This window comes from Elephas maximus, chromosome 21 (assembly GCF_024166365.1).
Source record: "Elephas maximus indicus isolate mEleMax1 chromosome 21, mEleMax1 primary haplotype, whole genome shotgun sequence".
Taxonomy (NCBI): Eukaryota; Metazoa; Chordata; class Mammalia; order Proboscidea; family Elephantidae; genus Elephas; species Elephas maximus.
The window spans coordinates 14681974-14709910 of NC_064839.1; the positions used below are offsets into that span (position 1 = coordinate 14681974).

General features: G+C 43.5%; 2 protein-coding genes across 13 annotated transcripts in view; both read left to right on the forward strand.

Annotated features, from left to right (window-relative positions):
* The first annotated feature begins 9133 nt into the window (after positions 1-9133).
* On the forward strand, positions 9134-15868 carry NUDT19 (nudix hydrolase 19). Of its 2 annotated transcripts, none has more exons than XR_007514711.1 (3): positions 9134-10260; positions 12540-12686; positions 13727-13814. XR_007514711.1 is itself a non-coding variant. In XM_049864682.1 (3 exons), exons 1-3 carry the CDS (start codon positions 9535-9537, stop codon positions 15042-15044), a joined length of 1140 nt encoding a protein of 379 aa, XP_049720639.1. In that variant the 5' UTR covers positions 9143-9534; the 3' UTR covers positions 15045-15868. The 2 variants fall into 2 exon arrangements, 1 of the variants encoding a protein (XP_049720639.1); XM_049864682.1 differs by lacking the exon at positions 12540-12686 and adding an exon at positions 14839-15868 and having other exon boundaries at positions 9143-10260; positions 13727-13934.
* Positions 15869-24586: 8718 nt separating this feature from the next.
* The window catches only part of TDRD12 (tudor domain containing 12), a 119992-nt gene continuing 116641 nt past the window's right edge, over positions 24587-27937 (forward strand). For all 11 annotated transcript variants that reach the window (XR_007514643.1, XM_049864119.1, XM_049864118.1 and 8 more), the window contains exons 1-2: positions 24587-24975; positions 27129-27287. Coding sequence is in view for 10 of the 11 variants with exons in the window: in XM_049864119.1 (XP_049720076.1) it covers positions 24952-24975; positions 27129-27287 (183 nt within the window). In the remaining variant the exon portion in view is untranslated. The remainder of the gene's footprint in view (positions 24976-27128; positions 27288-27937) is intronic.

Consider the following 27937-nt stretch of genomic DNA (forward strand, 5'->3'; position numbering starts at 1 on the left):
TCAAAGTCATTAATTTTCTAAAAATATTAGGTCTGATCTGACACCATGACAAGTGATAGAAAAACAACAAAAATCCAAAATGTACAATATAGGGTGAGGTCAAGGTTAAAGTCTGTGGCAGAGAGCATCCACTTTTCCCAAATTAAAGATCCAAATTAAAGGATAGGTCTTTACTTCGAAACTTAAATGTCACTACAAATCTCCTGTTGTGTGAAATGAAATACGCATAAAGAGAAAACATCTCTAGGTTCTCTTTTGGGAAAGCACCACTACTTTTATCTGATATTGAAAGGACAAAAGCTTGGAATCTGAAGGCACTTCTCATGGGAACTTTGTTCTTCAGAAGTATGTGTTCTGAACTATAGTTATTAGTTTTAAAAATGTTTGTAGGAGGAAAAAATGCGTGGTAAATTCTGTTTTATGTGTTTTAAGATATTACGCTTTAATGCCACAAGGGAAAAATATCTTTGGAAATAAAATTAGAGCATACACTTGGTGATTTACCTAAGGTTTACAATTAAGTACTCAAAGATGTGTGAGGTGAAATGAAAAAAAAGTAGTTTGGGTTGAAGAGATTTGAAGTTTGCATGAAGACCCTGATGATGCTGTATTTTCCTTTTCAGTGCGATAGATGTTTAGCTACTTGATTCCTTTTCAGAATGTAGTTCTCTGTTCTGTAGTGAATGCTTTTTAGGGTGTGAACCCCAAAGGATGAGCCTGTGTCAGCTTGAGAAATACGCTGTAGGATTCACCTCTGCATTCCTTTGGGGAGTGCCTCCTGTCTCCAGATACCTCAGAGAAGTCACTGACCTCCCTGTGCCTCACTGCCCTCATTTGTGAAATGGGGGGGTCCTTTATCTCATCACACTCAAAGGGCCCTTCTACAGCTGAACACATTTAACAGAATGCAGTTAAACAAGGCAGGGTTTGGTTTCTTTTTGGTTTTTTGTTCGTTCGGGTGCATACAAATGGAATTTTGTAGTTTGGTGATTATTGTTGAAAAATAGTCTATTGGTAAAATACCCTACTAATTTTAAAAATCAAAATTAGCTAAGTTTACTGTGATTTTAGCCCACAGCAGAATTAGTTAAGGGACTTAACATAGATTATGTGAATGTTATTAATTTATACTACTTAAATTAAAGGTTCTAATTCCAAGTCCAAGAAAGCCTAGTATTTATTAAAACGGTCTATTTTACCCAGCAATCAGGCCACCTAGACTGATGCTGGGAAATTGAAGATACAGAATGCTATCGTTTATCATGGAGGTGGGAGAATTGTATTCTCATGGTAATTGGTGACCTCAGAAGTGTAACTGTACTATTTGCCTCCTGCCAAGATCCTTGAGTGCAGCATGAGTTGTTTTTGTGTCTCAGCCAAGATTCAAGGTGGAATTAGAGGCTTCCTGTGAACTCTTTGAGTGCAGCTTCTAACTAAAGTGTTTATTAATAATAATTCAAAAATTAAAGATAACATGCAGCATTTGTAACACTGGGAAAAAGCAAGCTGAAATGATTCAGCTATCAACTACTATGATTTAAATATATATATATGTTCTTAATTAGTCTTACTTCTTCACACACATTTGAATAGAAGTGAATGTCCTGATCAACGTATTTACCTTTCACAGATTTCATTGCATAAAGAGATGTTCAGAAACTCTACAGGATTATAAATCTCCAGGTGCTTTCCCACAATATGGTTATACTCGTCTTGAATGTAGGATGGAATCAGGAAGAATAACAGGTCTCCATAGGAACAACCTTAGGCTGTGGTCAGCACACATACGTCAAAGTCATATTTCAAATACTGTTTCTTCTGGCTCTGGGGAACTGACCAAAGGTAGATGCTGCAGCCCTGCCTCCATGATGGCAAGATGGGTTTCTGGGAAAAAATGCTCCTCTCTTTCATTTACTTATTTCTCATCTCCTCCCACACAGGATTCTGGGTGTTTTTACTGTAGTACTATGAAATTTGGGGCATCTTTGGTCCCTGGTTTTTATGTTTTAGCGTTTTAAAACCTTAAGGCTTATACGGCGAGTGTAAATAAAGCAAACGAGAGATCCAGATGGCAAAGTGATTTTAGAGTCATTTTAATATGCTGTTGCCAGAAGGCAAAGTTGAGTGTCGTGATTGTACGTGTGTTATGCGCATGGAGAAACTCTATCAGGAAATATACAGAAATAAAGTATTTGTTAAGGCGGTGGGATTACAACTGGTGTTTTTTCAGTTACTTTTGTTTAATGTCATATTGTTTTTATAATAAAACTGAATGCTCTTGTCATCTAGAAAGTGTTGTTTTGTCATTAAAATGTAAATTTTAACAGTCAGGGTCTTAAGTATAATGAAAAGTAATTTCTGAACCTTTCAAAAAAAGCAAAGCATAACACTTTTGGAATCTTAACCAGGGAATCAAAAGCATGTTTCGAAATGTATTATCAACACAGGATAGCAGGGACCTGGATTCAGAGCAGATTTCACTGAAGATTATTCCTTAATCCCTTTGACCTCAATTTCCTTATCTGTACAATGGGAGGAAACCCTGGTGGCACAGTGCTTAAGAGTTTGGCCGCTAACCAAAAGGTCGGCAGTTCAAATCCACCAGGCACTCCTTGGAAACCCTATGGGGCAGTTCTGTTCTGTCCTCTCAGGTCATTATGAGTCAGAATTGACTTGACGGCAACAGGTTTGGAGTAATAATAGGGTATACGTCATAGGGATGTTGAGGTAATACTTTGTCCTGCCATCCAAAAAAAAAAAAAACCAAACCCAGTGCCATCGAGTCAATTCCAACTCATAGCGACCCTATAGCCATAAAAAAAAAAAAAAATAGGGCTCAATAAATGTTAGCTGCACTGCTGTTATTATACTATTTTAGAAGTTTTAAAACGTGGATGGTTGGGCAAAAGAAACAATGTACATGAAGACATTTAACTTTCTGTAAGTCAGATAAAATGTGCTAAAAATCCGAATGTACCCTTCAAGTAAAAGAAGGTGTATAATAATAAGGTCTAGGTTACAGAGGGAAAATCAGGTTGATCTAGAATTTGGAATCAGTACGTGTTCAAAGTCAAATTTATTGAGATATAATTTAAATACGGTAAAATTCACCCTCTTCGGTTATAGTTCTGAGTTTTGACAAATGTACACAATCATGTAACCACCAACACAATCAAGACAGAATGTGTTCATCACCCCGAAAAGTTCCCTCAGGCCCTTTGTAGCCAGCTCTCTCCTCCCACCCTCAAGCTCTGACAACCACTGATCCGGTTTTTATCCGTATAGTTTTGCCTTTTCCAGAATGCCATGTAAATGGAATCTGGACATTTTAAGAATACAATTTTGCGAATCTTTTCAAAATGAACGTTTTGAGAAATAATTTCTATGCGGTGATTCTTGGAGCATGTTACTGTCGTTCACAGGTGAATTTTTTTCAACCCCACTGAAATGTCTTGGTTTCAAACATACATGTTCAGCCAACTCTCCTGCGGCTGGTGAATCATCTCCAAGCTGAAGTCATCTCTCCACAGCTAACCCTGCGGATCTCGTCCTTCTAGCTTTCTCTTCCAACAGAAAAACCTGACAAAGTAAATAATGAATAACAGACAGAACTGAGTTTAGGCTTGCTGACTAAACTTGGAGTTTTAAATATTCTTACATTCAAACATGACATGTTTGGAAAGTTTTTTTTGTTTTGTTTTGTTTTCCGCTTTCAGGGTTATGCAATATTCTAGTAATAAATAAAATAAATTTCTTATGGTAAAGATTGCAAGGGAGGGCCCCTGGAACTTAAGAATGAAGAGTCAAACGTCTTTAGCTATGAAGTAAGCAATTTACCATAAAGCGACCCACTCTCTCATGGCCAGAGAGTGGGACAGGGTGATTGCCTAGTGCTGACAAGGGTTGGCTGTATGCACTTGCTCTCAGTCCTGGGGCGGCTGACACCATGCCACCTGCAGAAAGGGCAGGACACTCTGGGGATACACAGGTAGGTTTTGAGAGAAACTCTTTATTCAAGGTCACAAAACTTGCCGGCTTTGTGACCTTGAATAAATCACTATGACCTATTTTCTCATGTCTTACCCATTTTTCTACACAGTTGTGAGCTTTTTGTTCTCCACTTTTCTAAATTCTCTAATCCTTTGTGACAGATATTACAAATACTTTTTTTTTGTCGTAATAAAGTTATGTATGTATTGTCACGGATTGAATTGTGTTCCCCCAAAATGTGTATCAACTTGGCTAGGCCATGATTCCCAGTATTGTGTGGTTGTCCTCTATTTTGTGATCTGATGTAATTGTCCTATGTGTTATAAATCCTAATCTCTGCCTGTGGTTAATGAGGCCAGATTAGGTTATGTTAAAGAGGATTAGGGTGGAATGCAACACCCTTACTCAGGTCACAGCCCTGATCCAATGTAAGGGGTGTTTCCCTGGCATGTGGCCTGCATTACCATTTATCTTACAAGAGATAAAAGAAGAAAGAAACGAGCAAAGAGAGAGGGGCCTCCTGCCAAGAAGGAAAAGCTGGGTGTGGATCGCATCCTTTGGACCCAGGGTCCTTGTGCTGATAACCTCCTAGACCCAGGCAAAGATTGATGCCAAGACACATGGACATCTCCAAGGAACGCCAGGCCCACAGATGTTGAAAGGAGACAAGGACCTTCCCCCAGAGCTGGCAGAGAGAGATAGCCTTCCTCTAGGGCTAGAGCCCTGAATTCAGACCTCTAGCCACCTAAATTGTGAGAGAATAAATTTCTGTTTGTTAAAGCCATCCACTTGTGGTATTTCTGTTACAGCAGCACTAGATAACTAAGACATATACACTTATGTATATAGAAAGTCAAATTGATCAATCTTTTCCTTTATTGCTGATAGATTTTGAGTCAAAGATTATGGAAGAATTTGTATGTTTTCTTCTAGTGCTTAAGTGGTTTCATTTTTCTATCCACTGTAATAGCCAGCCTTGAAGATACCCTTAGTGATCCCCACCTTTGGTATTTTCACCCTAGTATAGTGCCCTCAAGGAGCCCTGGTGGTGCAGTGGTCAAAGTGCTCAGCTGCCAACCAAAATGTCGGCAGTTCCAGCCCACCAGCTGCTCCGCAGAAGAAAGGTGTGGCGGTTTGCTTCCATAAAGATTTACAGCCTTGGGAACCCTACAGGGCTGCTATGAGTCAGAATTGACTCAGCGGCAGTGGGTTTGGGTTAGCAGTACCCTCTCACTTCGAGCTGATCAGTGTAACAAGATGTGGAACTGTGGAAATGACAAAGTGTGACTTCTGTGTGGTGCTAAACTGAGGCCTCCTGCCCACAGCCATGGGACTGATTCATTGTGGAAATGGACCCTCAGTCCCAGTCAAGTTTCCTGATGCAATCCTGGCTGACATGCTGACCACAACAACCTCCCATGAGATAGTCAGAACCACTGAGCTAAGCTGCTCCCAAATTCCGGATCCACAAAAACTGTGAGATAGTAACTGTTTATTGTTTTAAGCCAATACATTTTGGAGGAACTTGTTAACAGCCACAGGTAAGTAATATATCCACAAATGATTCTGTGAGCACATTAGGTTTGAGTATGATAGTTGTATCTCTTTTGCTGCTCAGTCCTTCCTTTGTTTCTATTCTGGCTCCTGGCTACAGTTCAGGTAACTGAGGCTATGGGGTGTAATCTTGCGATACATACAGAAACCGGTGCTGCATCATCAAAGTCTCCTGAGGAAGACAGACATGGCAATGCGCAGGTTTTGGGGACTGCTCTGTGTCGCTTAAGATCTGGCTTCTGCATCTCACAGCATGGAAGAATCTGGAGGGCATTATGCTGAGTGAAATAACTCAATTACAAAAGGGCAAATACTGTATGAGTCCACTATTATAAAAACTCATGAAAAGGTTTACATACAGAAAGAAACAACTTTTGATAGTTACAAGAGAGAGGAGGGGTGGGGAAGGAAAAACACCAACTAGACAGTAGATAAGCGGTAACTTTGGTGAAGGGTAAGATAATACACAATACTGGGGAAGCCAGCACAACTTAACCAAGGCAAAGTCATAGAAGCTTCAAACACACATTCAAATTCCCACAGGGATCGTGTTACTGGGCTGGGGGCTAGGGACCACGGTCTCTGGGGACATGTAGCTCAATTGGCATAAAAGAGTTTATAAAGAAAATGTTCTACATCCTACTTTAGTAGGTAGTGTTTGGGCTCTTAAAAGCTTGTGAGTGGCCATCTAAGATACATGTACTGGTCCCACCCCATCTGGAGCAAGGGAGAATGAAGAAAACTAAAGACACAAGGGAAAGATTAATCCAAAGCACTAAGGGACCACAACTACCACAGCCTCCCCCAGGCTAAGTCCAGCACAACCAGATTGTGCCTGGCTACCACCACCGACTGCTCTGACAGGGATCATAATAAAGGGTCCTGGACAGAACTGGAGAAAAATGTAGAACAAAATTCTAACTCACAAAAAAGGACCAGGCTTATTGGTTTGATGGAGATCGGAGAAACCCTGAGAGTACAGTCCCCAGACACCCTTTTAACTCAGTACTGAAATCACTCCAAAGGTTTACCCTTCAGCCAAGGATTAGACAGGTCCATAAAACAAATACATGTAGCTCAACCATGAATACTCAACTAAATGGGCACACCAGCCCAGGGGCAAGGATTAGAAGGCAGGTGGGGACAGGAAAGCTGGACGAATAGAAATGGGGAACCCAAGGTCAAGAAGGGGACAGTGTTAACGCACTGCAGGTTGACAACCAATGTCACAAAGCAATTTGTGTATTGTTTTATAAGAAACTAATTTGCTCTGTAAACCTTCATCTAAAGCACACGCGCATACACACACACACACGCAGTCTTCCTCAGGGAATACTCTACGTGTTCTCATGACTCACTCTCATATAACCTAAGATTACTTAATATGCAACTGTGTCTTGTCAATCTCCAGGAAGGCACTAGACTACAAAGCATTTTCCAATTTATGCACCATAAAACTTTCTTCCCACCGTGTTAACTCAGAACTGAAGCTACACCCAAAGTCCACCTTTCAGCTAAATGTTAGACAGGCCAATAAAACAAACAAGAACACACATGAAGAATGTGCTTTTTAGTTCAATCAAGTATACGAGATCAAGTTGGCACCACCTGCCCAAATGCAAAGAGAGGACACAGGAAAGGACAGGAAAAGTGGACAAATGAACACGGGGAACCAGGGTGGAAGGGGGAGAGTGCTGACACATTGCAGGGATTGCAACCAATGTCACAAAATAATATGTGTATAAATTTTTGAATGAGAAACTAATTTGCGGGATGAAGTTTCACTTAGACCACAATAAAATAAAATAAAAGATCTGGTTTCTGGAGCTTCGCTATGTACTACTCCAAGACTGGGTTATCTCATTCAGGAGTGACCAGCAGATACTGAAATAAACATTTATACCACAAACCCATGATGTTACAGTGAACAGTGTGTCCTTCCTTAAGATACTCAACCCCTCTGTGAATGGCTTCTCACCTTTAAAATTGTTATAACAGTTTCTATCTTAAAGAGTTTTATGAGGATCATAGAATACTTACAAAGTTCTTACTACCTCATACACAGTAAGTACTTAGTAAATATTAGTTATGAATATTACTCCTAGGATTATCATTACTCCTAGGATTAAAAGACTACCTTTCAACCTCTCAAGCTACAACTTTAACACCTTCCTCTGCATATTCAACCAATCACCACACTGCATCAAGTCTGCCTCTTAAATCTCCCCTACACAGTCCCATAGCTACTCTCCTAGTTCAGGCCCTCATTATTTCCTGCCTAGACTCACAGCACTGGGTTACTGGGTTTAGTACATCCCATGGGCCTCCAGTCCAGCCCATCCAATCGTCACCATGCCGCTGTCAGGGCAAGGTGATTTTTGAAGACATGAACTTGATCATGTCCCACGGCTGGAATCACCTGGGTGGCGGGGGAGGGGAGGGAACTGTTAAAAATGCAGACTGCTGGGAACCACTCCAGACTCTGCAGTAGATTCTGAGATGAATGTCTCAAAGCTGAGTCCCATGAAGTCAGAGAGATCAAGGAGGGGTTCCAAACTGTGGATTCTGTAACTCAAGGTGGATTTAGAAGCCAGCAGACCCCCCAAGTAGGACATGTGTCCCCTCCTTGGCATCTAGTGTTTTTCTCACTCTTGTGACCCCATCTTCTATTTCTGGGGATGCAGTCAGTGGACAGGGATTTGCACCTTTAGAAAATGATGTGGAAAAAAAAAAAATCAGCCTATATACTGAAGGTGCCGTCTGTGGATTCTCCCCAGGAAATACACCACATTAAAATGGTTCATAAATGAGGCTCAGGAGTATATTCTGTATCTCATCCAAAATATAAGGAGTGGGGGATCAATTATAACAGCAGTTGTAGGAGAAACCGTTGACAATTGATTAAAAAAAAAATGTGTCCAGTCAATTCTGACCTATGGTGACCCCATGTACTACAGAGTAGAACTACTCCATAACTTTCTGGGTTGTGATCTTTACTGAATCAGATCGCCAGGCCTTTTCTCCGAGGTATGGTTGGATAGGTTTGAACAGCCAACCTTAGTAGTCCAGCGTAAAAGGTTTGGACCACCCCAGGACCTCTTGTAAAAGAGAAGACTTAGATTTAAACAGGCTCCTTCCAAAAGACAATAAGGCTGTGCCTGGAGGCAAGAGCATTTCAGCCACTAAAAAGGCGGAGCCAAGGGAAATTCGTATCTCCAGACTGCCATTAAACATTCCCCATTAAAGTGGAATAAAGAAAAAAAAAATCTTTTTTTTTCTTTTTTATACCAAATAACCTAAGGTGCCCTAACAGAACACAAGATAGAGTATCCTGGGCACAGGAATTCAAGGACGCCCTTTAACACTCAGGCCATGCAGTGGGAAATTTCTAATCTGGCATCTGGTTTACTGGCAGGGTTCATGTGAGCCTACAGAGCTGACATCTGGCCCTTGCTGCTCCTACCTCCTCCAAAAGAAACACAATTACTTGTCTACCATAGGTTTCAAAAAGTGCTAGACTTCCGGCTTTAGTGGGGTAGCTGTCATCGGGCCCGGGTCTGCCTCCATTTTTACCACGGGAGGTCACGTGTATCCCTAAATATTCTTGCCCTCAGTCCCAGCGCCAGGAGAAGGGATGACGCGGCCCTCCCTAACCGCAGCTGCGTGACAGCCCTTCCTTAGCGGCTGTGACAGCTCTCGTTCCGCAAGAGTGACCTAGAAAGTTACAAGCGCACTCCAGGCGCAGTCTCCTCCAGCGGCCGCCCCACCCTTCCAGCAGGCAGGCCCAGATAAAGGCGGGACGGCCAGAGTTCACGGAGCGTTCGGTGTGCGCCTCGCCCGGCGTTTGTCTTGAGAGACACGGGACTCGGTCCTCAAGCCCAGGAAGGCCTCCAGGTGCGCTAGCGTCGGTGCAAGGCTCGGGAACCTGTCCAGGAGCTCCTGTCGCGCTAGAACCGGTACCGGAGAGCCCCGCGCCGTCGCCCCGCCGCCATGAGCGGCCCCCTGCGGCCGGGCCCGAGCATCTGGCGGCGGGCGGCCTCCGTGGTGCTGGCGGCGGGCCGGCCGCTCCGGGGCCCCACCGACCCGTCGGCGCCCGCCGCGGGCTTCCGGCTGCTGCTTCTCCGGCGCTCTCCGAGCCAGAGCTTCCTGCCCCAAGCGTACGTCTTCCCGGGCGGCGTGCTGGACGCGGCCGACAGCTCGGCTGACTGGCGGCGTCTATTCGAGCCGCACCATGGGCCGCCGCGCTTCGGCCTGAGCCCAGCATCGCCCCCGCGCGCCGCCTTCCCGGCTCCGCCAGGCGACGGGCCCGACGCCACCCGCAGCGACTCCGCGGCGCTCCCGGATGACGTCGCCTTGCGCATCTGTGCCATCCGCGAGGCCTTCGAGGAGGCGGGCGTGCTGCTGCTGCGGGCCCGCGGCGCCCCGCCGCCCCCTGTTCCCGCGCCGGGGCAGGGGCCGGAGCCCTGCTGCGCCCTCGCGCCGCTGCCCGACCTGGACGCTTGGCGCGCCCGCGTCCGCAGCGACGCGCGCCACTTCCTGCATCTGTGCGCGCACCTGGACTGCACGCCCGACATCTGGGCGCTGCACGACTGGAGCGCCTGGCTGACGCCGTTCTGGAGGCCCGGCGGCAGTCGCTTCGACACCGCCTTCTTCTTGTGCTGCCTGCGCGAGCCGCCGGCCGCCTGCCCGGACATGGCCGAGGTGGTGGACTGCCAGGTAGTGCGTCCTCACGGCGGGCAGTGGGGAGCGACCGGAATTTTAGAATAAGTACCCGGCCGGGGGCAGAGGTCCACCCAGATCTCCAGACAGGCTGATCCCAGAGAGGTTTAACTTCCCCAGGGTCGTATAGTCAATAAATGACCTATTAGGGTTGGGATCGAAGCCAAAACCAAAAACCAAACCCCTTTGCAGTCCAGTCGATTCCGACTCACAGGAACCGTATAGGACAGGGTAGAACCGCCCCATAAGGTTTCCAAGGAGCGCTTGGTGGATTTGAACTGATGACCTTCTGGTCAGCAGCCAAGTTCTTAACCAGTACACCACCAGGGTTTCCAGCGGTCAAGAACAAAGCCATGACCTCGGCAAAACGCTCTCGGATTTCCCCCACTTCACAGTCATTAAGGCTTTGACTCTTGTCTCCCCACGCTGATCTAGGCCCTGTCCTGAGCACTTGACAAGTATTAACTCATTTAATCCCCATAGCAGCTTTATGAGGTGGTAGTGGTTGTGTGCCGTCGAGTCGATTCCGACTCATAGTGATCTATAGGACAGACTAGAACTGCCCCATAGGGTTTCCTAGGCTGTAAATGTTTACGAGATCTCCAGGTCTTTTCGCCTGCGGAGCAGATGTTGGGTACCAACCTCTGAGCTGTTAAACATTAGGACACCAGGGCTCCTCACTTGAGGAGGTAGGTACTGTAATTAGCATCTGGCTAGGAATCCCCTCGAAGGCACTGGGTTTAGACTCCCTAGGGGAGCTCCGGTTGCGCAGTTGTTAAGCGCTCAGCTGCTAGCCAAAAGGTCTGCAGTTGAAATCCACCAGCCGCTCCTTTGAAACCCTAGGGGACAGTTCTGCTCTGTCCTATAGGGTCGCTATGAATCGGAATCAACTCGACGACAACACGTTTGGTTTTTGGTTTGGTTACTGGCTTATTAACTGTACCTCTCTGTGGTTGCTCTAGGGTTTGTAATATACACCTTTTATTTCATATAGTGTTACAACAATGTTCTTTCATTGTATGCCTCCTGTCCTTTATGCCATTGTCATGCATTTGACTTTTACTTTTTTATAAACCCCCTAATACTGTCATTATTTTTGCTTTAGACAGTGAATCACCTAAAGAGAGTGAAAAAAAAAGTCTTATGTGTTTACCTACGTATTTGCCATTTTTAGTACTTTCCATTTCTTTGTGTAGACCTAAATTTATATCTGGTATCCTGCCTGAAGACTTCCTTGCTCATTCTTGTAGTGCAGATATCCCTGCAACGAATCCTCTCAGTTTTCTTTGTCTGAAAAGACTTCGTTTTGCCTTCATTTTTAAAAGATAGCTTGGCTGAGCAGAATTCTAGGTGGACAGTTGTTACTTAAAGGTGTTGCTCTGTTATCTTCTGGTTTCCATATTTTCTGATGAAACGTCTATGATTCTTGTATTTTTTCCTTTGTATATATGATGTTTTTTTTTTTGGTGGCTGGTGTGAAGATTTTCTCTTAATCATTGGTTTTTACCAATTTGATTATGATGTTCATTGGTTTAAAAAAACCAAAAAGATTTGTTCATTATTTCTTTAAATATTTTTCTTGCTTCTCTGTTTTTCTGGGACTCCAATTACACATATGTTGAACAACGTCTTAGTGTCCTACAGGTCACTGGTGCTTTATTTTTTTAATCTTTTTTTCTCTCCTTCATTTTTTTAGAGAGTCTATTGCTATGTCTTTAGGTTCTTTTTCTTTTCTTATGTAGTATTCAATAGACTGTAAATGCCATTGTGTGTATTTTTCATTTCAGGCATTTTTCCTCTGTAAGTTCCCTTTAGTTCCTTTTTACATTTTTTCACTGATATTGTTCATATTTTCTTTTCCATCTATGAACATAACCAAAAAAAACCCAACGCCATTGAGTCAATTCCAACTCATAGAGACCCTATAAGGATCTTATCTTTAACGGTGGTTTTAATGCCCTTTTCTACTATTCCATCTCTGTCATTTTTGCACCTATTTCTATTGGCTGATTTTTTTCCTAGTTATGGGTCATCTTTTCCTGCTTTGTCATATGTCTAACAATTTTTGGTTAGATGTCGGATATTGTGATTCTATGTTGTTGAGTGTTGGATTTTGTCATAGTCCTTTAAGGAGTGTTAGACTTTTCCTGGCAGTCAGTTAAGCTTAAACCTCTGAGTCAAAATCAAATCAATGACACCTAACAAAAACAACAATTGCAAATTAACTTGATCTTTTTGAGATTTGTTTTTAAGGTATTTTGTTGCCTTTATTCTAGGGCTGATTCTCTGCACTGCTAACCTGTGACGCTTCTGGGATCTACCGAAGGCCTCTTATATTCAACAGGTCTCCCATTGTGATTCGAGAGAATTAAAAAAAATTCCTGACCTTAGGCAAGCTCTGGGAATTGTCTTGTAGCTCCTAGGTAATTGTTCTTTCCTCAGAAATCATTTTTTTTCCAGTCTTCTATGGTTTTACCTTATGCACGCATAGACTTGTGTTTATAAAGTTGGGCCTATAAGCTTGCCTAGAGTCATCCAAGGCAGAAATCTTCCATTTCAACTTCTTTGTCTTGGAAGTAGGCATCAGTTTCCCCCAGTGTAAGTGGATATTTAGTAAACCACTTAAGGAAAGACCTTTTTGGATTATTCCATATTCATTGAATCATCTTTTTTTTATCTAAATATCTATGGGAAGAGAGTTTGGGAAGAGCACATCGCAGCAGGGAGGCCAGTTGAGATAAATGGGCAAATTCTGCATGGTTGATGCCCTACAGAGTTCTTTCTCCCAGGTCTGTAGAGTGAGCCATGCCTCTTGACCTTCCTACAAGCTCCCATGGCATCTGATTCTTCACCCCATTGTAACATGTGGCACACATACTGCATTTTGGTCACTGAGAGAGCTTTGTCTTGCTCACTGCTGTGCTCCTAGGGCCTTAGCCAAAGCACTCATTTGTGGGAGCAGCAAATGGGCACCAACTTCTCAACCTGCTATCATGAATTGACCCTTCAGAGTCTTCCTTTAGGAGTGACCAGAACCACCTTGTGACCTTTTTGGGATCTACTGAATGCCTACTATATTCAAAAAGTTCTCTCCATTGTGGTTCAAAGTAATTAAAAAAAATCTCTGGCCTTAGGTGAGCTCCCGGAACTGTCTTATAGCTTCTGGGTGATTGTTCTTTCCTCAGAAATGCCCCCTCAGCATCTCCTGCCTTTTATGATGGACAATTTTCCTAGGTCAACTCTTGGTGATATCTCCTGGTTTATTTACCACTTCTCAGGATTGGTGTCCCAGTAATCAACTTTTTAAAGGGATCAACCCAGCTGTCTCTATAGAATCTTTTCATGTTTTTCAGAAGGACCTAGAAACATCTTCAATTAGATCTTAACTACTGAATCTAACGATCTCAGATTTCATGTTGTCTATGGAATAAACCTCAGGAAATTCTACCTTTGTTTTCCATAGTGGTTATCACCGTCAGAAGCAACTGAAAGTTTCCTATCAGAAGAAATTTGGTTGGCACCGCCACAGTTCTATGAAATAAGAAGACTAGAAAATTTTGCTTCTCTCTCAGACTTGCACAAATTTTGTTTGGATCGTGCATCAGAAGGGAGGGAAAGATGGCTGCCGATCATGTTATTAACTACAGATGGGACACTCCACCTTTTGCCAGGTAAATTACTGAAGCATCAAGGCTTTCTGTTAATATTTCCATTTAAGGCACCGAGCTGTGTAACAGTATTGCCCAGCACGAAGACATGAATTTCAGCTTGCACCCCCCCCAAAAAAGTATTAATTAACTAAGATCAAAGTTTATAAAATAATCATAGTATTTTTAATAACCAGGAAATCTGAATAATGTCACTTTACAGGCACACACACGTGCATATATGTAAATGTATTTCTGGACTATTACGAAGTTCTTTCTCATACATTATCTCTTTTTTACATTTTAACTTTGAATTAAAAAGAACCTGTAAGTTGTCAACTTATTGGAATTATGGAGACTTTGTTGGTGGTCAGTTGTTAAGTGAGCATGGGATGGAGCGTCTGTGGTAGTTTATAGCAGGGCTTTGTGACCTGTCTCACTTCATGGCTACCTGTCTTAGTGCCTCAGAATAGTGATAAGACTTATTATTCAACCTATACGAGGACAATCCAGCAGTTTTGAAGTATAAATGATAATTTCTCTAATTTAAACATAAAATTATCAGAGTAGCCCACATCGAAATACCGAAAGTATATGGATATCAAGACCAATATCGGTAACAATTGAATAGGATAAAGACAGTCATGAACAGTGTAAAAGTTATAGTTCTTGATGAAGACCTACTAGTCAGAAATGCTCATGTTGTCAAAGAAAATACAGGGCTGGGTGGTAGGAGGTAGGGCAGTAGGGGAGAAAAATAATAAAAATACAAGAAAAAAATTGGTAAGCTCATCAAATTGGGTTTATTTAACAACTATTTCCATTCCAAACACATGAACTAGATAAAATACTGATTTGTATGTCACCAAAATATTGGAATGTTTAGTAAATTAATGCTTTATGGAATTAAAATGTTATTATTTTTCAGGAGATGAACTCTACTTGGAAGATTCAGACCATTTAGAAAATAATTTATCCACTGAGAAAAAAATTGAAGACATCATGAAGGAAGGCAAGAAATTTCACCGAGTAGTGATACACGATCGCCATCTCTACAGCGTCCATGTGACCATTCAGCCAAAGTGCAAACATGTTTACCCAAAGACCTATGTGGCCAGGAAGAGCCGGATGTAGAGTGTGCCTTTGTTGGAAGATGGCCTATTTGAAGCACTCCCAATGAATGAGAGTTGACTAAAAAAAAGCTGCTTGAAACTTAAGGAGATTTGTGCCTGTGAAAGTTATAGCACATTCTTATATCAAATGTATTACTGAACTCTCTTGCTTAGTTTATTCCTTAAACTTTGCAGTGTACCACAACTATAAAGTATTAACGACCTTGTTACCAAAATGAGAAAAAATTTCACTAGTTTCTTTTTCTGTATTGTTTTTATTATCATGAAAGTTTAAATCAGATGCTCTTCTGTCATTCTTTTGGTAATTGTCGGGTGTATCAGCACCGGCTCTGTGCTGAGAAGGTTGATTCATGAGTTCCTTAGGCTTTCTGCTGGAAGTGAGCGATGAATCCGATGGTGAACAGTAGACTGAGGTGACTCCAAGTGATAATGTCATTGTTTTCCTGTTATATCTTTAGCTTTGATGATTAAGTACGATACTGTTTAAAACCAAATATAATACGTTGAGAGGGAAGTCAACGTGTGGCTCAATAATTCTGTATCAAATCATTTGTGACAGTCACAGAAATAATTCTTATTTATATATGGGCTCTGAAGATTCCAGCCTCTAAAAAAAATCATTCACAGATATACTATAGATGCCTGAAAGATTAAAAACTTTTGAAGTAGAAGTTTGTAGTAGAACTCCTGATTGTGAATGTGGAAATCAATTAAATTATAGGAAGTAAACCTCAGTAACTATTACTGAATAAGAGTATATCTGTATTTTCGGAATATAATACTGAATAATATTGTTAAAAAGCTCTGCAAATGTTAAAAAAAAAAAATCACAATTTTAACCTATTAAAACCTTTTTAATAAAAGTGATTTGATTCAGTAGTCTCAGACTATACTGTCATAAACAGGAATTGGCTATGGGAAGAATGGGGAAAAATGAGAGGAAGTGTTGCCAGAGCTTCTATGCCTTTAATTAAACAAGGTTCTTGCCTCTCACTGGTCAAGAATGAGCAGGTAAGGCACGAAGAGTTTTCCACACGAGCAAAGCTTTATTGAAGAGGCTTGCAAGCAGAGATGAGGAGGGCCTAAGCTATGCTCACCCCCGTCTCACAGAACAAAGGACTTACATGGGATTTTAAAAATTCTTGAGCAGGAAAAAGATTCATGTTTATTCAGAGGCATAGGTGGGGTTCTCCGGCAAGTACCCCGTTTTGGGCAGGGATAGGTTACCTGAGTTGCACGTTTAGCGGCTTTCTAAGATGGCTCCTTCCCGGAGGCCTCTAGGATTTGTAGCAGGACTTATTATGGGGTGTTGCACCTACACAGGCTCTCGCCCTCCTGAGTGTGATTCCCCGCTGTGGCTGCAGCCCCTCACTGCCCCTGATGGAAGGTCACATAGCAGTCACAGGTGGATGTTCTGCACATGTCCCTGAGCCTGGTTTCATCCGGCTGCTTCTGAAAGACAACTTTAAAGAAGTTTGTGGGCCGTTTTCTGATACCCTGCCCCATTGTTCTGGAGAATGGCTTTGTTTCTGTGCCCTGACCCATTCCGTTACTTTGTTTTCAAATTTGGGAGAACCTCTGTTCCCTGTCTTAGAAGGAGTCAGTAGCTGCAGTTTTGTTTGTGAAAATAGAAAAATAACTTCAAATATTTTTCAATGCAAAAGTGCTTAGTACAAGTAGAAACAGAATGATCACTTTTCAAATCAATCAGAAACAAAAGCATAATCCCTGAAGCCAAAGATAAAAAGCAATGGAATTGGCAGCAAAGCATAAAAAGCGGAAAGCTTAAAATGATTGAAAGTAGGACCAGTTATCAGCCATGACAATACATAAAAATGTGTTAAATTTATTAAAGAAAAAGGATCTCAGAGTAAATATTTTAAAACCCAATTATAAATTGTTTCAAACAATTCTACAGAAAGGCTAAAAAAAGATTAAGCAGAGATACACAGGGAAACACAAAGCAGGAAACCAAACCCCTTGCTGTCGAGTCCATTCCTACTCATAGCAACCCTATAGGACAGAGTAGAACTACCTCATAGGGTTCCCAAGGAGTGGCTAGTGGATTCCAACTGCTGACGTTTTAGTTGGCAGCTGTAGCTCACTGTAGCTCTTAATCACAGGTGAAGTAGAATTCAAGATATAAAGCAATTGTGAAAGAACACTCTAAAACTGAGGTGCTTGGCATAACTAAAATGGCTGACACCAGTCTTAGCTGGACTCCATTTTGTCCTAGGCCCCGCTTCTGCTTTTTAGAGTACATGACCTATGACTACACTCTTGACCAAAACAACTTGTTCTGCAACATTTTGATATGGCCCAACAAGATTGTTGCTGGAGCCAACTCTGGAACTCAGGAAGCTGTGGCTGAGGTTGAGTACCCCAGCCAACAGAAATTCTTGATAAAAGAACCTTACGGAGCGTGTTGAATGTCAACCAATCAAACATACCCCCATACTCTTTCCCCACCTTGTACAAAGTTCTGATAAAAGACATGTGGTTATGTTCCCTCTTCAGAACGCCGTTTTGAACTTTCATTTGGGTGCTGCCCAATTTGCAAATCTTTCAATCTGAGTAAAACTCTTCTTTTACAGAAATACTGTTTTATTTTTAACACAATAAATGAAAAAAAGATCAATTTTATTTTGATAGTGTACCATTCAAAATGAAGATTTGAGAATCTTCTTACAGTGAATAACAACACTAAGATAGGAAAAAAATACGTTGGAAATACAAGGATAATCTGATAGATGTATAACAGAGAGAACCATGAACAAGGCATTCTGTGATGGGCATATTAAGTTCGTAGAAGATAACTGAGGTGTCTGGGAAAAACATTTGGGTTGAATGCCATATACACAGTATCCACCGTCTCTCAATTGATGTAAAATGCATAAGAAATAAAGCAAGAGTTCTCTTTTTAAAATCAACTGGCAAAACGGTCAAGCCAGCTTTTGAGTCAAACTTGCTTTTCAGCCTTTTTTTGTAAAAACGAGAATATTTCTAAAACTTAGGACAGTGCAGACTGCTTTTTACAACTGATAATTTGAAATATGTGGCGGGGAGGAGGGCTCTGGGAGGGAGGGAAGGAAGAATGTCCTCCTGGTGCCCATTCCTAAGAATTATGCCAGTTCTTTAAAACTCGGATCAATGGCTCTCTTCTCCCCCACCCATCCCAGCTGGCCACAGGCACACTGACAGGAGAGATGGGTCTGAGCATGACTGGACGTCCTGCTGTCCAGGACTCCCCCTCCTTGAGACAGAGAAGAGATCGGGCTGGCTGAATTAAATAAGGGCTACATTTCAAGGCCCTGTGTGCTTGACCAGCTATAAATAAATCTAAACCTAAGCGCAGACTACCATATAACTTTTGCTGCTGGTACCAAAGAACTACTTGTGATTAACAAACTGGGTGTTTAGACAAGATAAGGGGCTACATTTCAAGGCCCTGTGTGCTTAACCAGCTAAACCTTCTGAGTTGTTTTTCAAGGCCTCACCAGGTGCGGAGCATGCGCAGTAAAGATCAATATAGACTATGAACGACCTTCCACATGAGACAAACATGAGAAGGGACTCCTCGCTGGAGCTCGAACCAAGATCCAGAAGCATCACGCATGCACAAATCCCAGAATAAGTCCTGCTCAACATCCCAGCAGCCTTGTGACAGACTCCATCTTGGTTCCATTAACCTCTGCGAGGAAGTCTATCTTAAATTCTAACTGCGCGCATTTAATGTTCCTAATTCCTCTCCTTCTCCTAGAAATCTCCACCCCTCTAATGAATAAAGATAATGCCTTTTTCCCGCCTAAGAACTTTTATAAGCCCTACGGAATCCTTTGTTCAGTGAGAGAATGGAGGCTGGTGTAGGTGAAAACCCCTCTCCCTCTCTCCCTCGTGAGCCTTTTACTTTCTTTCTGTCCCTAATAAACCTTTGTTTGTGTGGAACCTCTGAGCCTCTCCTGGTCATTCTTGGTCAGAAGAAGGTAAGAACCTAGGCAGAGCTTAGTCTTGAGCTGGGAAGCCCTGCCCTGCAACATCCTGACATTCCTAACGCTTTGCCTTCTCTTCCTTTGCCCCTTCTCTTGGGGATTGAAAAATGCTTTTGGGTGGGGAACAAAACATATAAAAATTTAAAAAATAATAAAACAACACTTCCTGCAGGCCACTTGTAGAACCAGAATATCATTTCCCATGGCAGGAGACACTCTAATATTCTAACAGCCTCTGGTCACCCATGGTGCCTGAAAGAGCAGGTTTGCTCATGGCAGCCTTAGAAGTAATTGTTGGTTGTTTGCTATGCTGTGACCTGGCCATATTTGTGACTGAACAGTATTAAATCTTCCTTGCATTACTGGATTAAGGCTTAGAGCCTACTTGGCCATGCTGTTGTTAGGTGCCATAGAATCAGTTTGAACTCATAGCCAACTATGCACAACAGAATGAAACACTGCCCAGTACTGCGCCATCCTCACAGTTGTTGCATTGTTTGAGCCCATTGTTACAGCCACCATGTCAATCCATCTCGTTGAGGGTCTTCCTCTTTTTAGCTGAACTTTTACCTTACCAAGCATGATGTCCTTCTCTAGGGCGTGGTCCCTCCTGATGTCATATCCAAAGTATGTGAGACAAAGTCTCGCCATCCTCACTTCTAAGGAGCATTCTGGGTGTACTTCTTCCAAAACAGAGTTGTGCATTCTTCTCACAGTCCATAGTATGTTCAGTATTCTTCACCAACACCATAATTCAAACACATCAATTCTTCTTAATTGTCCAGCTTTCCCATGCATATGACGCGATTGAAAATATCATGGCTTGGGTCAAGCGCACCTTAGTCCTCGAAGCGATATCTTCACTTTTTAACACTTTAAAGAGGTCTTTTGCAACAGATTTGCCCAATGCAACACATTGTTTGATTTCATGGCTGCTGCTTACATGGGCATTGATTGTGGATGCAAGTAAAATGAAATCCTTGACAACTTCAATCTTTTCTCCGTTTATCATGATGTTGCTTGTCGGTCCAGTGGTGAGGATTTTTGTTTTCTTTGTGTTGAAGTGTAATCCCTACTGAAGGCTTTAGTCTTTGATCTTCATCAGTAAATGCATTAAGTCCTCTTCACCTTCGACAAGCAAGGTTGTGCCATCTACGTGTCATAAGTTGTTAATGAGTCTTCCTCCAACCCTGATGCCCCATTCTTCTTCATATAGTCCAGCTTCTCGGATTATTTGCTCAGCATACAGATCGAAAAAATATGGTGAAAGGATACAACCCTGATGCACACCTTTCCTGACTTTAAAGCATGTGGTATCCCCTTGTTCTGTTCAAACGACGCTTCTTGACCTATGTTCAGGTTCTTCATGAGCACAACTAAATGTTCCGGAATTCCCATTCTTCTCAATGTTATCCATAATTTGTTATGATCCACACAGTCAAATGCCTTAGCACAGTCAATAAAACACAGGCAAACATTTTTCTGATATTCTCTGCTTTCAGCCAGGATCCTTCTGACATCAGCAATGATATCCCTGATTCCATGTCCTCTTCTGAATCTGGCCTGAATTTCTGGCAGTTCCCGTTGATGCACTGCTGTAACCCTTTTAAAATTATCTTCGGCAAACTTTTACTTTCGTGTGATATTAATGATACCGTTTGACAATTTCTGCATTCTTTTGGATCCCTTTTCTTTGGATTGGGCATAAATATGGATCTCTTCTAGTCATTTGGCCAGGTAGCTGTCTTCCATTTTTCTTGGCATAGGCGAGTGAGCCCCTCCAGCGCTGTATCTGTTTGTTGAAACATCTCAATTGGTATTCTGTCAATTCTGGAACCTTGTTTTTCACCAATGCCTTCAGTGCAGCTTACTCTTCTTCTTTCAGTACCATTGGTTCTTGATCATATGCCACTTCCTGAAACGGTTAAATGTCAATCAATTCTTTTTGGTGCAGTGACTGTGTATGCCTTCCATTTTCTTTTGATGCTTCCTGCGTTGTTCAATATTTTGTCCATAGAATCCTTCAGTATTGCAACTTGAGGCTTGAGTTTTTTTTCCTCCGGTTCTTTCAGCTTGAGAAATGCTGAACCCTTTGAAATCTTCTGTTCAGCTCTTTTACATCATCATTTTTTTCCATTTACTTTATTACTCTATGTTCAAGAGCAAGTTTCAGAGTCTCCTCTGACATCCATTTTGGTCTTTTTCTTTCTTTCCTGTCTTTTTAATGACCCTTTGCTCTCTTCATGTATGATGTCCTTGATGTCATCCTACTTCGCCATAATTTAACATTTTAAAAATTTATGCTGCATTTTACTTGGTAGCATTTTATTTGGGATTTCAGCACCTATATTGATGAGTCTGTAGTTTCTTGTGTTGTCTTGTATCGGTACTGGCCTTATAAAAATGCAGAGAGTCCTTTTATCTTTTTCTATCGTGGAGTGGAGTTTAAAAAAAAAAATTCCCTCGAGTAGGAGGGCGGGCAGGTATGTTTACAATTACAGTAGAATGCTGACCGTCTTCAGCCTCAAGGGGCTGGGTGGCTGGAGCCCCAAGGCAGTTAGCTACCAAGGCAGAAGTCTCAAGTGTTCATCCCAGTGTGACGTGTAAATATTTCAATTTTCTGTTTGACCCATACTGTGAAAAAGTTTGGAATCATCACAGGAAAAATACATACTCATACTAAAAGCAGGGAGAAGAAGGCTGTATCTTTTTGCATACTTGGAAACCTCCCTGGCACTGCCTGTTTAAATCAGATACTGTCACTTCCTTACTTTTTGACAAAGTCTCCTGCTTTCAGGTGAGCTGGCCCTGCCAGGTGCCTTCATTGGGTTAAGGCCTGGCTAGTTCAATTTCAGCTACAGGTGAACATCATGTACTGTAGCAGCTCTGTTTTCTCCTGAGTGGAAATCAGCACATCCATCCCCTTGGACCACCCAGTCTGAGACTTGAAGCACGTGATGCTTATGTGATTCCATGAAATGAAACTTCCTTTTTTAACCAGATGTTTATGTGAGCATTGTTTCCTAGATATATAAATCCATGAATTCCACGTTCTCTCTGAACTAACTGGTACAATCTTTTTACCACATTTTTGGTTTCCTTGCTAGCAAATTAGCACACTTTGACATAACCTGTTGCCATCAAGTCAATTCTGACTCACAGCGGCCCTATAGAACAAAGTAGAACTGCCACATAGGGTTTCCAAGGCTGTCAATCTACAGAAGAAGAGCAGATTGCCACGTCTTTCTACCATGGAGCGGCTGGTGGGTTTGAACAAACAACCCTTCTGTCAGCAGCTGGGTGTGAAACCATCGCACCATCAGGGCTGCTTTTTCACACTTTAACATGTGCTTTTTTTTTTTTTTTTTAGAAATTTTTGCTTTTTGACAATTGAAATATTAAAGAATTCAGATGTAAAACCATCTGGGCCCAGAACCTTTTTTTTTTAATCTGTGGTTCCTTTCATTTTCCCCCCAAAAAGGTCAAGGATTTATTTATTAATTTTTAATAATTTATGTGATTTTTTGTTGTTAAGACTATACACAGCAAAAACGTACCCCGATTCAAGTTTCTATAATGTGTAATTCAGTGTCGTTGACTACATTCTTTAAGTTGTGCAAGCATTCTCACCCTCCTTTTCTGGGTTGTTCCTTCCCCTATTAAAATAAACTCCTAGCTGGCCCCTAAGTTTCCTATCTAATCTTTCGAGTTGCTGTTATCATTTTGATCCCATCTAAGTAGTTCTTTAAAAAAGCATATTTAAGGCAGACATTCTTTACTAGCTAAACTATTGTTTTTAAGAAGACTTTAGGGAATATTTTTGGTTTAAGGTTTAAAGATGATCTCGGGGCAATAGTTTCAGGGGTTCATCCACCCTCCATGGCTCCAGAAAATCTGGATTCCATGAGAATTCTGTTCTGCATTTCCTACTTTTGATCAGGATTCTTCCAGAGAACCTTTAACCAAAATGGTCAGTAATGGTAGACAGGCACCATCCATTTCTTTTTGGTCTCATGGCAAAAGGGGTAGTTGTTTGGGAGGCAATTAAACCACACATTCCACATTTCTATTCCTCCTATTCCTATTCCTGAGTTTCCTTCTTCCACTGTTGCTCCAGGGGAATAAGAGACCAACACCTAATAGCGTGTTCAGTGCTCCTGTGCTACCTCCTAGTTCTTTGCATAGTGCCTAGGGTCTTAAAAGTTTGTAAGTGGTTCCTTCAATATGTAAGCAAATTTTCCTGCTTTGTTCTTGTTTGTTGGCTTATGTCTTAGAGATCCTTGAGATAGTAATAAAGGCTTCCTCGAGTGCTTCTTGGGTACCCTTTGTTTCATATACTGTGATCTTGTTTAATTCTGACGACTCTGAGTCCCATTGTTTTATGAGAAAACAAGTGGCTTAGAAGTGTTCAAAGCAAAGTATAGAGAACCCTATGCTGTCTCAAAGTATAAATACAATAAAATATATGTTGGGGCAGAACCTGCCCCCTGTGGTGGTGACAGGAATGCCCATGACAGACTCCGGAAGCCTCACCAGTTGAGGGCCAGTTGGTAGGAAAACCAGAACAAAGAGCTGTTTCAGAAGGAGGTATACCACGAGGTCCAAGACCTGGGGACCCCTCCTCACCACTAGTTCTGCGAGCAAAACTTGGATATTTATTGAAGTCTAACCCGTAAGCAAGCAGCCCTGGTGGTGCAGTGGTTAAGCACTGCCTAACTGAAAAGGGAAACCCTGGCGGCCTAGTGGTTAAGTGCTCTGGCTGCTAACCAAAAGGTCAGCAGTTTGAATCCACCTGCCACTCACCAGTCACTCCTTGGAAAATCTATGGGGCAGTTCTACCCTGCCCTAGAAGGTCGGTATGAGTCAGATGGACTCGACAGCAACGGGAACGGAGTACTAACTTGAAGGTCAGGGGCAAGAACCCACCAGCTGCTCCAGGGGAGAAAAGATCTGGCGATGTGCTCCCGCAAAGATTACTGCCTATAAAACCCTATGGGGCAGTTCTACTCTGTCCTGTAGAACGCTGAGCCAGGATTGCATGGCACACAATAACAACCCAACAGCATCAATCTGTGAGCTCTCAAGGAATGGAGGAAGCCGGCCAAGAGAGAGGCTCAGGGCAGAGACCTGGTAGTCAAAATTATAACAAGCTTATTCAGACCGGCAGGAAACCCTGGTGGCGTAGTGGTTAAGCGCTACGGCCGCTAACCAAAGGGTCGGCAGATTATTATTATTTTTTTTTAATTCAGACTGGAGGGCCGACTTGCCTCTCCGCGGTGGATAAAACCCAGGCTCGGCTTTGAGGTGGTCCTGGGGGCCGGAGCGAAACAATTACCTGGCACCGCCCACTGAGACTCTGCAGCTGGCCCCGGGCGCGGGTACCACATTGCGCCTCCCTGCGTGCTCCTCCCCGCCCCCTGCTCCTCCGGGCCGCTCGGGGGCGCTGTGCACGGGCCGGCCGTTGTCGGGCCGTTGGGCGCGCCACGTGCTTTTTGGAAGCCTCGATGCTAGCGCCTGGCCGGGGCGGGGCCGTTGTGTGCGCGCGGCAGGCGGGGGAAGGCGGGCGAGGTCTCGGGCGCGCCACGGGTGGCGTCGAGGCTGGAGGACGGAGCGCGTCCGCCTGCGGGTGCGTGGCGGCCGGGACTGCGGGGCCGGGTGGCCCGGAGCTGGGCGCGCGGGTGACCGCGGCGGTGACTGGGGGAGAGGAGGTCGGAGCCGCGTCCTGGCGGCGGCGCAGCCACGGCGCGGCCCTTGCGGAGGGCGGAGGCGCTAGTCTCTCCAGGGCGCGCGGACGCCCGCCAGAAGTTCACTCCGCGTGAGTGGAGAGGGAAGCGCCGGAGGCGGCGCGGTCGGCCGGCCCCGCTACCGTGCGCGTCTTCTCGGCTGGTCCGCGGGTCAGGCAGGGAGGCGCCGGCGAAGATGCTCGAGGTCCTGGTGCTGAAGGTGAGCGAGCGCGACACCCTGGGGGCCGCGTCCTCCGACCCATCTCCCCCACGCCCACTCCGGGCGGAAGCCCAAAAACCCGGAGATGGAGCTGCGTTCAAGTTTATTGCAGATAAAGAACAAACTTTTTTTTTTTAAGTGTGTCTCACGTAGTGCGTGGGTCAAACGTATACAGATTATTTTTTGTTATCAGAAACTTTGTTATCGCTACCTGCGTGTCCTGCAGGTATGTACGTGTTTACAAAATCTGGCAACCTTATGGAGAGCGACCGACGCTAACCCGTTGCCCCCCTACCCACCCCCGCCTTGGGACTGCTTTGGGTGAGGGCCCCCTCGCGCCCCGGGTTTCCCGTTTCCCTCCCCCAAAGTGGGCCCTGTCTAGGTGGGCTCCTGCCCCAGGACTGGGGCGGGGGTGACCTGTATCTATCTCCCAGACCTCACCTGGCGCACTCCTGGTGGGGACCTCTGCCTCCTCGTGCCCCTTCTCCCTACCACGGGGGTCCGCTCAGTTAGGTCTGGGCCCCGCGGGCTCTTCGGGGCGCCGGTCCTCTGACCCGGGGGTGGGGAAGTGGCTCGCCGCCCATCGTGCCTCCTGGGCGCTCCCCTGGACAAAACGCTTTTTCGGTTTTGAGTCTGGGGAGGGCTCACTGGTGATGCTGGGGACTGGGGAGGCGTGGTGTGTTCACGATGTTACTTGGAAGTTTACGAACCAGAGCAGGGGGGCGGTTTGGATTATTAGTAAAAGGAAACGTAAGTCACTTAAAAAAAAAAAGTCATTTCAGTGGGCAGAGGAGAGGGCCATAGCAAATGGTAGGATATTTTAAACCAACCTTCGTTCTCGTATTTACGTCTTCCGTACTTTGTGAATAAAAATGCACATACGTTTGGAACAGCTGAATCTTACAGCGGATTTACTCTTGAGACTTTTGAGGTCTAGCTAGCTCCATTTCACCCATTAGGTGCTTCCATCAGGCCTAACTACTGATAGTGTATTTCTCCTATAACCAGGTGGGGCTCTTCCGGGGCTACCCTATCCTGCCGTAGACAGGAATTTGGCAGGATGACTGGACTCACTGCCTTGTGCTTGGGAACTTCTCCCCCTTTGGCTGGACACAGGGACCCCTTGTTCCCTTTTATATCTACCCCGTCAGCCCTGCCACTAGGTCCAGCTCTTGCCCTGTTTATCCTCTGAGCAAATCCCCTGTTCATATATAGGAGTTTTTCTCTATGTGTAGTCCTCCAAATTGTAGCTTTTGCATGGATTAAATATTTTTTGGATGGTATCTTAGTTATCTAGTACTGCTATACAACAGAAATGCCACAAGTGGATGGCTTTAAAAAACGAATTTTTTCTCTTGACGGTTTAGGAGGCTAGAAGTCTGAATTCAGAATGAAGCTGTCAACTTATAGGTTCTTGTCCAGCAGACTGGTGAATTGAAGTCAGCCAGACACAGAGTTGGGAGAACAGAAAGGTTTATTCACAGTTTGCAAACTGGGAGACAGCTGGGGTCTGGTGACCTAAGGCTGCCAGCTCCCTGAACTAGGGCAGGTTTGCTCCTTATGTAGGGAGTGACATACACATGCATGAACAGTGAGGGGAGGATCTTCAGTCTTGTGATGTGTGCCCAGTGTGCATAATTTTAGTGAATGGATTTTTGTGCTTGGCTCTAAAAGTACTGGGGACACCCCTGAAAAAATGGTGAGGGCTCCCTACTGTCATCCCAGGAAGGTCATATAGGGGGTAGATTGAAAGCAAGCCTGGGCCTCCACCTCAGGTGAAGTGGTGTAAAAGTTGTAACAGAAATGTAGCAAGAGTAGACTTTTTTGAAAAACAACTACTATGGGATGGTTAATAACCCTTTCATGACTGCCTGCTTCCAGAGCGCCAGCTCTATGGGAAAGTTTTTACTCTCTGTCGGAAGGTCCTTGTCTCTTCACCTTCTGTTTCCTGGTTCATTGGAGATCTCCATATGCCTCAGCATCTCTCTTCCCCCATATCTGCTTCTCTTGTACCTTTGGTTGACTGTTTAAGACAGGCACTTGTCAAGAATCTGTTAGCTCACTTAGAGACGGTTACCGTCATTCTAAGGTATATGGTTTTGTGGCTCTACTTTTAGATCCTGCATTGATTTGTTTCGCTTGTGTTTTTACAGATTGAAGATCCAGGATGCTTCTGGGTTATTATGAAGGGATACAGTCCCTTTTTAGATCATGAAATGGACTATCAAAAACTAAATAGTGCCATGAATGACTTCTATAGCAGCAAGTATCAGGATATAAAAATAAAACCATTGATGTTGGAAGAAGGGCAGGTATGTATCTAAATGTGCATTAAACGCTGTTTTAAGATACTCCTCAGAATGTGAATATTTTGACAACTAAGATAACCAGAGCTTTTAGAGTATTTTAGTTGCTTGTAGTCATTGCATTGTACTAGGTTCTTTTGGTTGCACAAGTTTCAGGCAGTTCATGGGAGTTTTTGTGTAAGGTCTGTGTGGGGTGGTGAGGTGGAATCTCATCTAAATGCATCCTAGATCTGGGAGCCAGGGGATTACTCTAGGTGAAGTACAGGTGTAGGGACCTCAGCACAGAGCACAGGGATCTTCAATCTAGGGCTGACACCTACCTTTTGGTTGCTGTCCTGACTTCGGCCAACTCATGCTTCTTTATTTCTCTGATTTATATCATGGCCCTCTTTCCTTCCTTTCCATTGCCTGGTTCTTTGCATGGAGCAGTCATATTTCCAATGAGTTTCAATGTTTCTGATAGTGTTGTAGAAAAATGTGTGAACTCTGTATGAAGGAAACTAATCATTAGTAGTAACACTGTATTTTTTCCTACACCATTGACTTGTTGAGAAAACACAACCAGGGAAACTGTCCTTCTGAAATTGCTCCACATTTTGGACAGCCTGATGGCTTCCACACAATGGTGTTGAAGGTCTACCCCCTCTGCTTTCTGT